Below are 17663 nucleotides of genomic sequence, written 5' to 3'. Positions count from 1 at the left end.
TTTCCTCTTCTAATAGTGACTAAGAAATAAATAACTAAGACAGACGTATGCAGATGACATTTTAATGAGGGGCTGTTTTTCCTGCAGAGGCACACATCTGTCTGTGCTGAGGTACCCACACTCTGCAGCCAGGTTCTGTCAGAGGGGGTCTGTCCTGCTTCCAGGGTAAAATCTAATCCTCAGTGTGCTACTGCAGATTTGCCTGTTGTATCAATTAATCCCCCACCCAGCCTGCTTTGTGCTGCTGAGCTTTTCTGTTAATAACTTACCTGGCTCTATTAGTCGAATTAATCCCTCATGATGAGCTACTTTATCTTTCCAACTCTTGGTGTTATTAGCTGAACCTGTAAGAGAAGGGGTGCTTATATTGTATTATCCATATCACCACTGCCTTTATTGTGGCATTAATCCAAATCCCATTGATCAGACCACTAAGAACTTATTTCTCCCATCACAGCAATACTTCTACACAACAGTTACTGGATTCTGAACACCAGTAACTCAAAAGAAACCCATGCCAAAAGAAAGACATCAATTAATTCAGAAATGTAAATGACTTTGTATTACTTTATTAAATAGCCAATTCTAAAGAACAGTAAAAAATATGAAAACATGCATCATTTGGTGTTCTTAAAAAAAAAAAAACAAACAACTTTTGTCCAAAATAAAGACTGTTAGAAAAATTAAACAAGTTTAGCCCCAATGCACCTCTGCTCTTCACATAAAAGATGTTTGGTAGTTATAAACACTGGTCATCTCCTACAGTTTAACAATGTATACATTAGTATTTCTATTACAGTTTTTTATTTTTTCACATTTCTTCTGTAAACATAATCAATTTTAAAAATGCCTTGTTAGCAAGTTTAAAGAACTACTGCTTTCCTGTACAGTAAATACAAATAGGAAGATCCTGGATTTTCCTGCCATTCTAATCAGCACTCCATTTACTTAAACATTAAAGATTTCAATTAGTATAAAAATGTAACCAGAGTATAAATGTCTGAGAACATTCAGTATTTGAATGAGTCTTAGTTAATAGGCAAATAAAAAATGCTATTGACTTCCAAATCTGAAGATCCCTTCTGTACAGCTTCTGCTCTTCTGAGATCCAAGTATCACAATGCTGTACACAAATGCACTGGTTATCCATTAGAAACATTCACTTCTTATTTACTAAAAAATAATTTAACATTTAGCTGAACTAAAAGCAGGCAATAAGAGTTGGATGTCCATGGTCGGGTACGTACAGAGGTCAAAGCTGACTAACAAGCCACACTGATGGCACCTGCTCTTCAGGGAGAGGGGGGCACTCAGTTCTCAAAATATCTATCTGTACAATTACGAAAATACAGTTTTACTTAGCAATAGACTGGCTCCTTGTCTGCTGTGGGAGGTCTACAAAGCAAAATCACGTTTGCTCCTTTTCCCTACAGAAACAGAAATAACTGGCTTTGTCCCTGGAGCGAATTTTGAGGCAGAGCAGTAGGCTCTTTGGGAAGCCTTGTTACTAGAAATGTGGAAGTTATTTTACTGATGGGGATTAATTTTTTCTAAAGCGTTATTGCTACACATTTATCATTTTAATCTAAAATAAAAAGGTCAAATTTAGTTTTCCTCTTGCATTTTTTTAAATCTCCTCCAATTAAGAATACCTAGTTTTCCTCTTGCATTTTTTTAAATCTCCAATTAAGAATACGACAAATCTTGTCTGCTGTGGGAGGTCTACAAAGCAAAATCACGTTTGCTCCTTTTCCCTACAGAAACAGAAATAACTGGCTTTGTCCCTGGAGCGAATTTTGAGGCAGAGCAGTAGGCTCTTTGGGAAGCCTTGTTACTAGAAATGTGGAAGTTATTTTACTGATGGGGATTAATTTTTTCTAAAGCGTTATTGCTACACATTTATCATTTTAATCTAAAATTTAGTTTTCCTCTTGCATTTTTTTAAATCTCCTCCAATTAAGAATACCACAAATGTGCTGCATCTAACCCAGCAGTATGTTATAATCAGATTTCTTGCACAAACATAGCCTTGATGCAGACGACCCTTGGCCTGTAGGTGCTATCACCTTCCATTCATCTGCTCCAGAAATCTCTGAGTCAAACCTCTGCGCTTTACAACTATGAAGAGAACTCTCAAGTTTTTTAAGCACTTCTCAAGTATGAGACAATCTTGCATAACTGCTTTTCCCAAAGGTTTTACAGCAGTATTTTGTAGCTGTCTATTTCCAGTTCTGTTGTTTGGATTCCTGCAAACAGAGGAGAACAGGACACAAAATCTGACCAGCCAGCAAGTACCCGGTGGTGCCAGTCTGCCCTCGCTAAGGAAGAACTTAATCTGAGCACCAAGCACCGTGCAAAGAGCAACAGACAGAGCAAAAATAGGAGGAGAGTCAATGGAAGGAAAGGTAATGCTCTATCCCAGAGTTGGACAGAACCTCCTGGATCAATTTATCCTGGGTTTAAATTATAACAACTGAACCAATGAAATTATTGCTTCCCTCACGTTTTGGAATGACAGTGATGCTGCTTGATTGGTTAGATGCTGTCAGCGTGTTACCGGCTGGTACAGAAACAACTCTGTCACAAGCTACATTTAAATAAAAATCTTCAGTTGAGAAGTTTTATACAAAAGAACGTAATTTCAGGAAACGTGAGGGAAAACAGCAAGTCCTGTCAGACACCACATATTGTAATTAATGAGCTCTGAATAGACACTCCTGTGTGGTAAACAGTATTTCCTTCATAGCAAGGCCCAACCTGCTGAGCAAACTAAGATCTTTATAAGCGAGAAGCTGCTCTGTGCAAAGCAGAATGAATGAAGGTGGGCTTCTGTTTACAAACAGCACGTTCAGCTGCCGGCGTCACTCAGAAGTGGCTTTTTTCCCTTTCCAGCTCTTTTGTCTTTGCTCGAGTTCAGCTTCAGTGAAGGCGGCCGGGCCCCAGTTTGTGATTAAGTGAGGATTCTTGGAGCCTGGAAGACAGAGTGCAATGCTTGAAACAGGCATTTCTGACAGAGACATTGCTCACCCACCATCAGGGGGACAGGACGAGCGTCACCACAAGATGCTTTGGTAAGTGCTGTCACCCTCTCAGGGGTGACCTGAGGACCTGCCTAACCAAGGAGGAAGGAGTCTCTGGGACACCATCAGGGAAGGTGCTTAATGTGAGAACTGCTGCTGTCTTTTGCATCTTTATCTCCAAACTCCCCCCCCTCACCCCAAACAGTTGTATCTTAGTAAACCCTTCTCCTTCTTGCCTTTAGAGATGTCCTTGAAGGAAAGGGATCTCTCCAGCACTGTGTTACAAAGCCACTTTCCTCTGGGCTGGCACGCTATTAATTAAGCCAAGAAATTAAACTTTTTCCAAAAATCAAATATCGTAGCTATCTTTACTTCATGTTTTTGGCAATTAGCAATTATGCTAACTTCATTAAAGACCAAAACCATTCAATGTTCAAGTTAATCCTTGCTTTGTTTTAAATAAGTAAACAAACAAGAATAATAAACCCCCTAATTGTTACAGAAGGGCCAGTAGAAGTACAGACTTGACAGTTACCATCAGCAGTTCTCACGAATGTGGTATTTATAGGCTGCCACGAAACCAGTCAGTTACAGGAAGAGGCAGACCAGTAAATCACTAGGTGATTTCTAGTAGATGAGACAGAATGAATACGTGTTTTTTGTAACTCGTTACAAAGCCACTTTCCTCTGGGCTGGCACGCTATTAATTAAGCTAAGAAATTAAACTTTTTACAAAAATCAAATATCGTAGCTATCTTTACTTCATGTTTTTGGCAATTAGCAATTATGCTAACTTCATTAAAGACCAAAACCATTCAATGTTCAAGTTAATCCTTGCTTTGTTTTAAATAAGTAAACAAACAAGAATAATAAACCCCCTAATTGTTACAGAAGGGCCAGTAGAAGTACAGACTTGACAGTTACCATCAGCAGTTCTCACGAATGTGGTATTTATAGGCTGCCACGAAACCAGTCAGTTACAGGAAGAGGCAGACCAGTAAATCACTAGGTGATTTCTAGTAGATGAGACAGAATGAATACGTGTTTTTTGTAACTCTTCTGTTAATAACTTACCTGGCTCTATTAGTCGAATTAATCCCTCATGATGAGCTACTTTATCTTTCCAACTCTTGGTGTTATTAGCTGCCATTTCCAACTTTTTCTTAACCTCCTGAAATAAGATACAGCCCACTTGAAAACAAGAACAACTTTACTCTGTTTATATCAAAAGAAAAAGCATCCTTTTTAATCTAAAGACAGAACCACACTCATTCAGCAAGCACTTCATTTAGTGTAGACAGGAGAACTTAATTTCTAACTATCTTAAGTAATTTAATCATCGCTAGCTGTAAAAAGTAAGCTGTCAAACCAGAATCCAAAAAAACCCTAGGTGTTACAAGATTGTGTAGCTGCATAAGGAGGGCTAGTCTTCCTGAACACCAAAAACATAAACTGTAGATTCAAAACAGAAAGATGCATTTTCTGTTCCCAGCTAAGCCCAGCCAGTGGGTGTCTTTCACTATCAGAAATCATAAAATATAAGCTATGAAAAGGACCGCTGCAGCTACATCCAGGCAAGAAAGAGGTGTTCTTCAGGGTAAACTGGTCTTTTGGTCAATTCCAAATAGAAGGCCAGAATGTTTATTTATTTCTAAAATAGTAAGTCAACTATCACAGTGACTTACACCATCATGTGTTTTGTGGAATTTTTTTTGTTTGGTTGTTTTTCTGTTTGGGGTTTTTTTAATGTCAGTTTAATGTCAGCAATTCCTTTGGAGATCTAATGATGGTGTTAGATGTAACACCAACACTTAAGTTGTAAAGTGGCCAGAACTGCCCCACCTGGGCCCTTGCTCGCAGTCACTGCACCATTTGTATTCTGTGCCAGCCAAGACAGCTCACGAGCTCGTCTTTCACAGAGCAAACCTCAGGGGCACAGAGACAGCACAAATACACTCCCTAGTTCAACACAAATCCACTCATGTTTTGTTTTCTGACCTAAAAACACGCAGGATCAACACCTCCCAAGCCCTAGAAAGTAGGTAGCACTTCAGGCTCTGTACTCACTGCCTCATATTTCTTCCATGAATACAGCTACTGGCCTTCCCCAAAAACACTCAGTGGAGCAGAGAACAGGCCTGCCATTTGGGAGGTGAGGTGCTGCTACACATTGAGAGTCTGAGCTAATTTCCTAGCTCTCCTTGACATCAGTTCAGTACTTAAATACCTTTTTGAGGAGCAAGGGCCTACAGTAGCACATTGATTTTTTTCATCTGTAAAAGACAATATTGCCCCATGCCATCATCAAAACATTACAAGAATATTAATTCAAAATCATAGGGCATTTAGTTGTTATGACAGCAGCGGGACTGCCTAAGCAGTTAGTATTTCAGGATATGACTGAGCGGGCTTGCATGTAAATTGGGACAAAAGAAGACAGGAGGTGATGTGTCTGAAACATGTCCCCTTCTTCAAACCTATCTACTGGTCTAGGCCAAAAAACCCCACACATAACTATCCTATCTGTTACTGTAATTTTTCTGCCATACTAACCCTTAAAGAAGCATGACATTGATGAACTTCAAATTCAGTTAAACTCCTGAGCACCTGGCTAAGCATGAGAGGGTGATGAACGGAACAGCTCACCTCATATTGCTCAAGGGCTTCCTTCCTTTCCAGTTCAAGTTGTTCCAGTTGCTGCATAGCAACTTGAAGAGCCCTTTCCTTTATCATTCTCTGGTTTTCTAGCTCTTGCTTCTCTGCTTCTGTCATCTGAATGGTCTGTTGCTGCTGCAAGTGCCATTTTTCCAGTTCAGCTCTCTTTGCTGACTCCTCTTCCAGTAACCTGCAACGGGGATTGTGATGTTAACCGTGCTTTAAAGTTAAGATGTATCCACTATGTAACATACATGTCAGGAAGCCAAACTAATTATTTTCTTTCCTTTTTCTATTAAAAAAAAAAAAGCAAGCTTGGAAAGCAGGGAAAAAGTTATTGCTTGTTGGCTTGTCTTCAGCGCAAACTGAAAATCATGCCAGCAGTGCAAGCAGTCTGACTGCTACAAAGGGCTATTCACAAAATGTAGTCAATAATGCAAATACCCAGCACTGCAAACCACAGAAGAAACAGGCATGCGTAAGTTATCTTCATTGTCTTAGGAGGACTGAATAGATGAAGAAACAAACCACACTAAACAAAGCCCATATGAGTAAGAGAAGACCTAACCCTTTATCCATTACAATTTAAACCTGTGATAAAATACAGCAGAAAGTCTTATTTACAGATACTGCTTTATAAAATACACAATTGAAAAGTCTGTACAGAGTGGTCTCTGTTTTTTTTAAATGTCAACAAGCACAACACCTGATGGAAAAGTAAGTGCACCTGCTTTTCTGAAATTGCTAAGCACTCCCACTGCTAAGGCCTAATCAAACATATTTATTAAAAAAAAGCCACCTTAAGCCTTCATAGCTTAAGGGGGAAAAAAAGTAATCTATCCTGTGTTTGGACTTCAACTAGTCCCTCTTTCCAGATGCAAACAATCTATTATAGTACAGCATAGTTACTTATTATTGCAAGGGGGAGTGGGGAATTGAAATACATTTCTACTATGTCAAAGCCATACCGAGCCTGGAGCTTCCTTACAGTCTCTTCATCCTGACGTGCCTGCTTCTCATCCTCCAGAGCTTCCTGTAGCTGTTTATACATTTCTTCCAGTTCACTTACTCTCTGTAAATACTGTTCCAGTTCAGATGATTTCTGAGCAACCTGCTCTTCCATTTTTTGTCTTACCTAGCAGAATAAATTGAGGACACATATGAGCTGCCAGTTCAACCTGCGTTTCCAATTTTTAAAGGAATTGCCAGGTTTCCCCTCAGATAATATTTTCAGAGGCAAAGCTTTTCCTGCTGCCTCCAGAGCAAAACTGATAAAGCTGCTCTTCCATTTTTTGTCTTACCTAGCAGAATAAATTGAGGACACATATGAGCTGCCAGTTCAACTTGCGTTTCCAATTTTTAAAGGAATTGCCAGGTTTCCCCTCAGATAATATTTTTAGAGACAAAGCTCTTCCTGCTGCCTCCAGAGCAAAAATGATAAAATTTAGTCTAGATTTGTAGATATGTAACTAAAAGCATTTAAAAAAATAAATAATGATACAGGTTACTTACATTGCCTTACTTCATGCAGCACAGGATTTTCACAGGGTTTTAAAGGCAACTTCAATCAGTTTGAACTTGTCATTTAGTTTACACTAAACTGAAGGAGGAGAAAGCTGGTAGAGTGCCCAGACACAGAGGTCAGGCTGGTTTAATTACACTGTTTCCACTCCTTCCCTCAGCAAGTCCTCCCTTGGCAGCAGTGTATCTCACACACTTGCCTCTGGATGATAGCACCCTGACAGAGCCGGATGGATAAAGGGTTGGAAACTGATTCAGGAGGCTACGAAAAGAGCAACTATTGTGAAAAACACCGGTAAGGGATAGAGGAAGGTGAGGGGATGCTGCACATCCACAGTCACCCAGTCTCTGATCCTCATCCCCCACATTTTGCTGACCAGAGTGGTCCTCCCACTCAGCCCATCGCTGCGCTGGGGACAAGAGCAGTCAGCTGGCCGAAAAGAGCAACTATTGCAAAAAACACCGGTAAGGGATAGAGGAAGGTGAGGGGATGCTGCACATCCACAGTCACCCAGTCTCTGATCCTCATCCCCCACATTTTGCTGACCAGAGTGGTCCTCCCACTCAGCCCATCGCTGCGCTGGGGACACGAGCAGTCAGCTGGCTTTGAACAGAGTGGGGATAAAGCACCAAAACCTCAGCATTTAGCAGCACATAAAGTGTACTCCACAGAAGGTAAGCATAGCTCCTGAAGAAAGGCTTTCTGTCACGTGTGAGAGGATGGCATGTCCCGCTCCGCTGCTCTGCAGCCTGCTTCCCCTCAGCCAACCCAAATCCCACTGACCCAGAAAGGGATGGGATTCAGGAATTCACACTCAGCTCAAAAAGCAGCACTGTGTGCATTTATGTCCTAAGCAACCTTCCACCACATCAACTCCACCCGCTAACAGAACAGCCCATCACGGCACACAAAGCTCTTGAGGATGGAAAATCAGTTCTTTTGTAAATTCTCAGTATGGATTATAGTAACAGCATTGTAAAGCTACAATATTTATTTAAGGTTGTGTGTGTGTAAATGAGATGGAAAATCAGTTCTTTTGTAAATTCTCCGTATGTGGATTATAGTAACAGCACTGTAAAGCTACATTATTTATTTAAGGTTGTGTGTGTGTAAATCCAAAAGAACACACAGTATAAAAAAGCAATAGTTTTAGGAAAATATTCAAGTCAGAAAATTTCTAAAATGCATTTTGATTATGCCTGTGTTCATTTTGCATATTCATATACTAAGTACTGGCCTTAGGCTCTCCATCTTCAAAAACTGCAAGGATAACTTCAATCTGCATTTATCCTTCAAACAGCCAATTTTCCAATAATATTTAAACTTCTAATGCTATACAAATCGTAAGCAAGCCGTTCTGGTATTTGAATTCACTCGTAAAAATATTTTATTCCTACATCTCTAATAAATGCAACACAGGTTGCATTTTCCAGGCTCCTGCAAAATCTGCAGAATCCTTTCAGTGACTGCCTGCGAGGGAAGTCACTGCTGAACGCGTTGCTCACCCTCTGCAATCGTAGCAAAAACCCACGTGCACTACTCACCATTTTTTCTCTCTCCAGCTCCAAACTGAAGCGATCTTGTAATTCAACTTGAGTCTGAAGTCTTTTCTTCTCTTCCTCAGCAGCACGAGCAGCTGCTGCTTCCAGTTGCTGCAAAGGAAGAGTAAGGGGTGGGGGGAAGAAAAGAAAGAAAGAACAATTTGACAAAATGATAACATTTGGAGGGGATGGAATTTTATTTAACAATTTTTGTTTTTAAAAAAAATGGAAGAAACCTTCAAAACCATTAAGGCACCAGCTTTTTCTTTTTTTTTTTGTCTGAGGCTATTCTCAACCTCTAAATATAATTTTTAATTTTGTTATTTACGAGACTACTTTAAATTTACCAATGAAAAGTCAATTATCAGACTTTCTCCAAGTTTCCTCTGAGTCCTGCTTTGCACAACCAGTAGAAATCACTACATTTCCTGCTCTCTCTCATATGGGATAGTAAACTATTAGGGAAAAGCACATCCCAGGCAGGAGCACACAGAAGTTCAAACAGTGCAAACATGCCAGCATGCACAGAGTTCATGCAGAAACAGAAGTGAGAAGCTCTAAAATTGCTATGGGAAAGCAGAAGTGTCATAAGCTTTGACTATAATACGTGATCGAGCTGTTGTGAATCACATCCCTTGAACATCCCCTAAATTGCCATGTAAGGTAAGTAAAATTCTAGACAATAATCATCACTTGAAATTGGGGGGAAATTAGCCTACTCAAAGCTAAGGCCTAGGAAACAGCTGCCGGTACTTTCACGCCTTCCTGCAACTTACTTACTTAACTACTTTTTTTTTTTGGCATCTTGATTTCACAAATAAAGGTAGTCATCACAGCTCTTCCTTTCATCATGATTTTGACAGCACGTATTTTTAGAATGCATGGGAGGTTAAAAACGTACAAACATCAGCCAAAACTTTACCTATACTGAAAACAAAATAATTCTTTTGCAGAATTTTCCTAAAGAAACTTATCTGATGCTTCAGAGGAAACACAAAGCAAGCACCCTTCTTTTGTAAGATGCTAGCCTGGTGAAATTGCTTCCATGGACCTTCAGTAAGTGGGACACCCATCTTCTTTAGTATTTTTGGAAGGTACCACGTTTAAACTATCTTCCCTCATACAACCTAGATGAATTAATGAGAGGCCTAAATTATCATAACTACAAAGCTAAAATTTTCATTCCTTTAAAGTGCTTGTGATATCACTCCAATCTGAAATAGATGGAAGAAGGGAAGGAGAAGGCTCCTCGTTTCTGTTTTTAAGCTCTAGAAGATAGTACAGAATTGTTCTCCTTTGAAAGGCTTAAATGCCAGTCTTTTAGAAGTAGTATTCCTCCTCTGCCAGAACATTAGAAAGCACGTCATTGTAGTCAAATCCAAGATGCCTATTTAAGTGAAATTTCCTTCCCCACTTTGAAATCAAACAAACGTTGCCAATACTGAGCTGAGAGGGTGAACGTGCGGAGTCACAGGCAGGGGTGGGTGCCAGGCTTTTGCCAGAGCTCAACAAGAAAATACATTGTTTGTCCACTCTTTATCAGCAACTTCCTCCTTAATTGGTGTCAGAGGACATCAGTTCCTGGCAGGTAAGGTTACTGGCAACAACTGTACAGCTTAGGGAGAAGTCCCAAATGTTGGGGTGGGGAGGGAGGAGGCATCAACAGGAACACACCATTCCAGCAAGGGTTAGTGAGCACAGTCTCTGAATCCCATGCAAGACCCCAAACTGAAACAAAAAGGGTGCACAAGTTTTGTGCATGCTCTCTCGGTGAGAAAACTTACCTCTCAGTCTGTTCAAGGAGTGTATCTCAAAATTCCATTAAAAATATGAAAAAAAAAATCTATTTTAGACAAAGACTCTTATTCTTCTGAAATTTTCTACTGCAAGAGCTATCAAAATACAAACCAGTCTGAGTGCACTTTGGCAGATGCTGCGTAAGTGGTGGCTCCCTGCCATCAGGAGCAAATCTAACTCTGAGCTTTCCAGAACAATTCAGTTTCCTGAACCATTTACAAAGCCTTTTCCTTGAAGAACATTTCTTCTCACTACTCAAAGACTTTAAGTTCCTCCTACACGCTACCTCCCCACTAATTGCACTCAGTCAAAGTGCAGTAGTTCAGAGACTAAACTACTTTCCTTGAGAAGTCACTTTAATCCAGTCCACTTCAAAAGATGCTTCTTATTACAGCTCCCTTCAGTTTGGCCATTGTGATCGCCACAAAACTCCCTGCAGCCCATCAACATCCTGCTCCTCTGGGGTTGCTCTCAGGTTACCTTACCCTCTAACTTTTTCTCCATAAACTAAACTCAACACAGAAATCCAATCCTATGATTTCTGTTAACAGGTATATTACTTGCAGGTAATACAGGCTGTCCTTTAAAGCATATTTTTCATTCTGAATCTTAAACACATAGTAGAATACAGGTGCTAAAATTAAATTTGAAAAAGGTTTTCCACTGTCAGACTCCACATAAGGTAAAAAGAATAATATCCACACCAGTACTGTCAGTGCAAGGTTAATTAAAAAAAAGACAATTTTCTCCTCACTACAAATTGTGACTTAATGACAAGACTTAAGGAGATACATTTTAGATTATTTTATCTGCTTTCTAGACTGGGCACCTTTAACACGCCCTCATGATATTTATAGCTCCCCCTTGCACCGCAAAGATCAGTGAAGTTTTTTCTAACTGAGGGCTAAAATTAGTGTCTTTTCATTTATGAAAAACTCAAGCAGTGATGCTTGAGTTAGGACTTGTCCTAAATGGGAATAAAAAATTAAAAAAAAAAAAAAAAATCAAATTAATTTAGGAAAGTAGCAAACAGAAACTCTTCCAGCTAAGCAGACAGCAAAGATCTGTCCTGCTGCAGCAGCAGGAGTCAGCAGCCGGAGGGGAGGGCGGCATGTGACGGCACCTTAAGCTATTGCCAAGGCACACTCCTCATTAAAAGGTATCACAACAAGAAAAGCCATAGTGACTCTTCTTTAAAGTCTTTAAAAGAAAGATAGAAAGTATATCTGGGTACTAAATCAAGTCTCTGTGGAGAACTATTACAGAGGTACCAGTTGTTCCAAAGTATAAAGGTCCATCAGCGTGTTCAATCTCCTGCTGGAGTGCACAGCCACAGCAGAGGCACCTTGGGGTCTCCTGTCAGACTAAAAAGCTGTCTACGAGGAAAATAATGTATTCAGCAAGTCTTCTGCTAATACTCAGAGATTTCTAGTCCAATTCTCAGGCTTTTAAAAGTCAGTACAGCATTTACAAGGAACATGCATTTAAACAGTTTATAAATGGTTGCTGTATGTCTCGGCTCTAAAAATCTCTCCCAAACTACTCTAATAAAATTATGCCTATACATACTCACAAAAAAGACTCTGCATCTTTGTAATCTTTGTAAATTGAATTTGTATCTCTGGAAACTACATCTGTATGAACAGAAGAGTTCTCACACCACACACACACCAAATAACTTCGGAAAACCATGTAAGAAAATCTTAATGGAAAGCCCCAAGCTTGACAGACACGTCTGACAGAAAAGAAAAACAAAATACCCACAAGTAACCAAAAATAGTAGACTCTCTGGTCCCCTAACATCGTCCACGCTGCTGGGGTTCTCTTCTACACGAGCTTTACAATCCCCCCACCGGCCCAGGGGACAGAGCTGGGCCATGTCAGTTACCCCGAGCCTGCTGTGGAGTCCTTAGAAACTGCTGAAGGCTTTGCTCTGGAGACTCAACCAGCAGATCTCCTGCTGCTGACACAAGCTCACCTCCTCTGGAGGAGTTCACCCAATGAGTGTGAACAACTGAACAGGAAACAGATGCCTAATTATACTTCAAGAAGCCCAGCTCAACCACAGAGATGGAGCTTTAAGCTTGAAGGTCAGCAGCTCCCACTCCCACCTTTCGCACGGTCTCCAGTTCCTTCTGCTTGTTCTCGTTGGCCGTCTGCAGTTCTTTCATCTGCCTCTCCAGCTCTTCTTGCTCAGCCAACAGCTTCTGGCGCAGTTCTTTCCGCTTTTGGCGTGCTTCTTTGTGGGGTGGGGGGCTCCCTGCTCTCAGCAGGCTCACGGTGGTCTGTATGGCTGCAAAGGGAGAGGAAGAGAACACCATTGAAGGGAAACGCTGACCTTTCTGGGTAGCCTCAGTGAGTAGTTACTTGTGGTGGTGAGTTGTTTGTTGGGGTCTTTTTGACTGTACTTTTAAATCAGAAATAACTCTTGTCAGTTCTCCCAATTCTCATCTGTGAGGGTGGTGGAGCACTGGAACAGGTTGCCCAGGGAGGTGGTTGAGGCCCCATCCCTGGAGATATTCAAGGAGAGGCTCGACGAGGCCCTGGGCAACCTGGTCTAGTTGGGGGTGTCCCTGCTGACTGCGGGGAGGTTGGACTAGAAGGCCTCGGGGGTCCCTTCCGGCCTGGGCAACTCTATGATTCTATGATTCATCAGGCAAGCTGGCAACACAAACCAAAAGTGGAAGACACTTGCCTTTCAGTATGCTGGGCAATTCTATGATTCTATGATTCATCAGCCAAGCTGGCAACACAAACCAAAAGCGAAAGACGCTGGCCTTTCAGTATTGGCTGTGCACCACAAGGTCTGGCAATTCCAATGCTTTATGCCCATTTCCATATAGTGGACTGAAAGGACACTGTAGAGAGGTTGGTGCTGGTCTCTTCTCACAGGTAATTAGTGACAGAACAAGAGGGAACGGCTTCAAGCTCCAACAGGGCAGGTTTAGACTGAACATTAGGAAGGAATTTTTCACTGAAAGAGTGGTCGGGCATTGGAACAGGCTGCCCAGGGAGGGGGTGGAGTCACCATCCCTGGCTGTGGTTAAGGGCCGTTTAGATGCAGTGCTGAGGGACATGGTGTAGGGGAGGACTTTGTAGAGTAGGGGAGATGGTTGGACTCGATGATCCCAAGGGTCTCTTCCAACCTGAATGATTCTATGATTGGCTTCTAACGGGCTGCAGACACACGAGTCACTTGTATGCCTAGCTGCAAAATCACCCCAAACTTCAACATTTCTTACTGCCTAGATTCAGTGACTCATAAATCTGATTTAGGTACAATTATACACACGCTTCAGGTAAAGAGGAAAGCGCAAACGAAAGCACGTAGCTCCAAGCATTTAAATGCTGTAGGTACCTCAATAGCATTGCCAACAGTGGCTTTGCAAGGGCTTTACCTCACTGCACAGAAGATGCACGTAACTATCATTCAGCTCATATCTGGGAAGGTCTCACAGAAGTACCTTCACCATGGGAACAGATGAGGAAGCCCCAACTCCCAGCTTTATCCTCAGCTCACCAAACCATACTACCTCAAGCAAAACTGTAACAGTAGTCAGTGTTTTATGATGCTGAAATAAACAAGCTTTCCCTTTCTGCCTAAAAGCAACAATTTACAAAGTGTTCTCCCCTCCATTCCTCATCCTTAGAAGTACAGCCAATACAGAAAAAGAAAACAGCAATAATATCCTTTTCATTTTGGTTATGGCTGCCCAAATTGAGCCACCTAAATGACAGAAACTGATTCCCCTACGTGGATCTCTGGCTCTTTCCAAGTCTTGGGCTCCTTCAAGATCCTTTCCATGTGTCCAAAACAGAGACAACTCACAAGACCAAGAATTTCAAATTTGAGCAAAGCACAGCTGTAAGACCTCAGCTTACCTTAACTTTCTCGTAACTAAGATTTTTGAAACCTCACCTTGAATCCACTCCTGCTTCTTCTTTTTATCAGAGGCACTGATCTCAAAGCTTTTGTCAAGACATTTTATGAGAAAAAGGCATTTCTTTCCATCTTTGTCAGGCAAAGCCTAGAATGAGTAACAAAAGGATTAGCCTTGCAAATGCTGGAATCTAAGTTATATTGTCAAGCTCCTCATATGCAGTTATCTGTTACAGAGCTACAAATTCCAGCATTAAAAACCGTTATTAAAAGAATGTTTATAAACTGTTTTTATATAAAGTAAAAAAAAAAGCTCTGTTAACAAAAGATATCAGGAGTCCATCCCGCACACAAGAAAATATTAATTTTTATCTTTAGAGACACTAATAGGTTTTGGTGGTGGTTTTTTTTTTTACCTCTACACAACAGTTGCCATCCAGTATGATGTCTCCCTTCTTGTCCTTTAAATCTTCACTTACATAGTAGGAAATAATATTGGGTTTTAGCACAAACCATCGTTCTGTCCAGTTTTTCCTTTTGTGACCTTTTTTCAACATGTAGCCCTGTAAAAAGCAGCAGATCAGCTGAAATGCCCAGCCTCTGTTGAGCCGCCTGGTCTTTTGGTTGTGTGGCTCAGGGCCCAACAGAACACACAGAACAGTCAGCTCAGGGCCCCAAATACTTCCCCTTACAAATACACTTCCCAGCGCCAGCACACCGCTAATTGTTTAGCTCCCTGCTCCTGTGCCCAGGTTTTAACTAACTGTGTTACCTGAAGAACTGAATTATTATTATTATTTCATTATCAAGCCATTATTATGACTCTTCGGTCCTCTTTGATGATCTTTACAATTTCATTTTCTTCTGCCAAGCAGAGACATTTGCCATCACGAAGACTCACCTGTGGTACTTTAATGACAGCCATTATTAAAAATCAGTGCTGTGTGGATGCCTGCATCTGCACACTGTAAATCCAGCCTGTTAGAGTATACTTCCAGGGACAAAGCACTTCCCAGCGCCAGCACACCGCTAATTGTTTAGCTCCCTGCTCCTGTGCCCAGGTTTTAACTAACTGTGTTACCTGAAGAACTGAACTATTATTATTATGTCATTATCAAGCCATTATTATGGCTCTTCGGTCCTCTTTGATGATCTTTACAATTTCATTTTCTTCAGCCAAGCAGAGACATTTGCCATCACTAAGACTCACCTGTGGTACTTTAATGACAGCCATTATTAAAAATCAGTGCTGTGTGGATGCCTGCATCTGCACACTGTAAATCCAGCCTGTTAGAGTATACTTCCAGGGACAAAGCTCTACACTGCCAGCACCCCCATTTAGCTGCACCCAATTGGAGAAGAGATCCCACATGGGACAATTCAATAAAAAACTGATAACAGAAGCATACTCCTGGCATCTTTACTGGATGGGATATGGGAACACTGGCAGAGCCAGGATTTTTCCTTAAAGGAACAGAGTTGTACCTTGATTTAAACAATACCACAATTTTATTCACAGTATTTTATTTTCCTTGAAAGATGATCCACTCAGCTTTCTATATAAGAAAAACATTTGCAAGCCTTAACAAGAAGGAAGGAAGAGAAGCCCATACTTTGCCACTGAGCTTTACACGAACAAAACCAAAAATTATAATCTTCTGTAATGGCAACAAAAAGGGCTGGTATACAAGCAAATCATCCAAGTTTGCCTCTATTGAATATTAACATATCTAAAAAATAAGCAGCAATACTATGTGCAGTCATACTATTAATGTTACATATTACCCAGTGTGGCTACGGCAATTCAAAAACCATCTCATGGAAAAGGGCATCTAAAAAATAAGCAGCAATACTATGTGCAGCCATACTAGTAACCCTGTTACATATTATCCAGTGTGGCTATGGCAATTCAAAAACCATCTCATGGCAAAGGGTGCACAAAGAATGATCTAGTAATTGGTCATTCTTTCAGGCATTTGATTTTTAGTGATCTTATCAGGGGCACTGCTGTGACCTAGTCAGTTTTTAATCTAGAGTTTCAAAGCTCGCCAGCATTTCAGCTCTACCTGCCATTTCTGAAACCATATTCCTTAATACTTTTGCCTGAATTCCAACTCCAGAAAAAAGTCAAATCACAGATGAAACTGAAACACCTACATCAATATAGCTATGAACAAGCCATACAGAAAGCACTGTACTCACAGTATTCCAGATTAAGAGGATGGAAAACTTGGAAAGGAGACCAAAGAACATTTTTTTCTATACTGGTTTTTAGCTATAGCAATTTTGGATACAAGTAAATAAATAAATGTGCTGTGGTATATCTAAGTCAAAGGTGTCTTTCTGTACAGGTCTGAGGGGAGGGAAAATTCAGGACAGTTGGAGAAGCTCTTTTATTTAAACAACAAAAGAAACCAAACAAAAAAGAAACAACCCCCCTACACGTAGAGCTTATCTGTGCTCAGCTTTTCTAGCCAGATAAGCGTGGCCAGAGCCAAGGCTGTGCCTATTCCCCTGTGCCATCCCACCCCCTTGCTCCACAGCAGGAATGCAGGGAGAAACAGCTTTGTTGGCCACCTCCACACTCTGGCCTGAGCTCTGGGTGGTCGTAAGGGCGTGTGAAGCTTCACTCTTTCATGCCTTGCACCATCTAAGTCATAACCAGGTGTTTTTCCCCTTCCTGACATACTGAAATTTGCTTTCAAAGCCAAGCGAGACTGATATTTTCCCCTCAAATTTCTGCAAGACCTTTTATCTATTATTTCAGTGCATCAGCTGCTTCTCATCTTCCACGAACCCACTGGCAGCTCCTGGGGAACTTTTCACACAAACTATCACATGAAGGACGTATCTTTCAGAAAACTAAATATCACACATTTATAATTATCACTGCTTCCCACCATAAGCCTTGGAGATCCAAGAGAAGTGTGCAATAAAAAGGGCAGTATGATACTTGGCTACGATACAATATGTCATCAATTAATACGTTGAAGTAATCATATACTGCAATAAACAGGACAAAGAAATGAACAGGTATCAGGGTACAAGCTGTGACCGAACCAGACGTCTGTAAGACACACAGGGAACTCTGTTCTCCATTGGACCAGTGACTGTCGAGGGGGCTCTGGGCCAAATCTTGATACAAGCTATTTTTAAGTGTCAAGGAACCATTCCATGACACTCACACATCCTTGAGAAAGAGGCCCAGCCACCAAGAGAGGAAAGAAAGGAGACAGTAAAAAAAAAAA

General features: G+C 40.9%; 1 protein-coding gene and 1 long non-coding RNA gene across 2 annotated transcripts in view; one reads left to right on the top strand and one right to left on the bottom strand.

Moving 5' to 3' along the window:
* Positions 1-1921: 1921 nt before the first annotated feature.
* Positions 1922-17663, bottom strand: part of SWAP70 (SWAP switching B-cell complex 70kDa subunit) — a 43310-nt gene continuing 27568 nt past the window's right edge. The window contains exons 5-12 of the mRNA XM_014966607.1: positions 14832-14978; positions 14455-14563; positions 12647-12828; positions 8742-8849; positions 6644-6810; positions 5667-5865; positions 4095-4191; positions 1922-2971 (exon numbers count right to left, since the gene is read on the bottom strand). Coding sequence (XP_014822093.1) covers positions 2862-2971; positions 4095-4191; positions 5667-5865; positions 6644-6810; positions 8742-8849; positions 12647-12828; positions 14455-14563; positions 14832-14978 — 1119 coding nt within the window. The 3' untranslated portion in view covers positions 1922-2861. The remainder of the gene's footprint in view (positions 2972-4094; positions 4192-5666; positions 5866-6643; positions 6811-8741; positions 8850-12646; positions 12829-14454; positions 14564-14831; positions 14979-17663) is intronic.
* LOC106902813 overlaps positions 2924-17663 on the top strand; it is a 16548-nt gene continuing 1808 nt past the window's right edge. Inside the window, exons 1-2 of the long non-coding RNA XR_001414597.1 lie at positions 2924-3071; positions 9692-9794. This is a non-coding gene — a long non-coding RNA (uncharacterized LOC106902813). The remainder of the gene's footprint in view (positions 3072-9691; positions 9795-17663) is intronic.

The sequence above is a fragment of the Calidris pugnax genome, unplaced genomic scaffold, assembly GCF_001431845.1.
Source record: "Calidris pugnax isolate Ruff unplaced genomic scaffold, ASM143184v1 scaffold26, whole genome shotgun sequence".
Classification (NCBI taxonomy): domain Eukaryota; kingdom Metazoa; phylum Chordata; class Aves; order Charadriiformes; family Scolopacidae; genus Calidris; species Calidris pugnax.
This window is presented reverse-complemented; position numbering and strand designations above follow the sequence as displayed.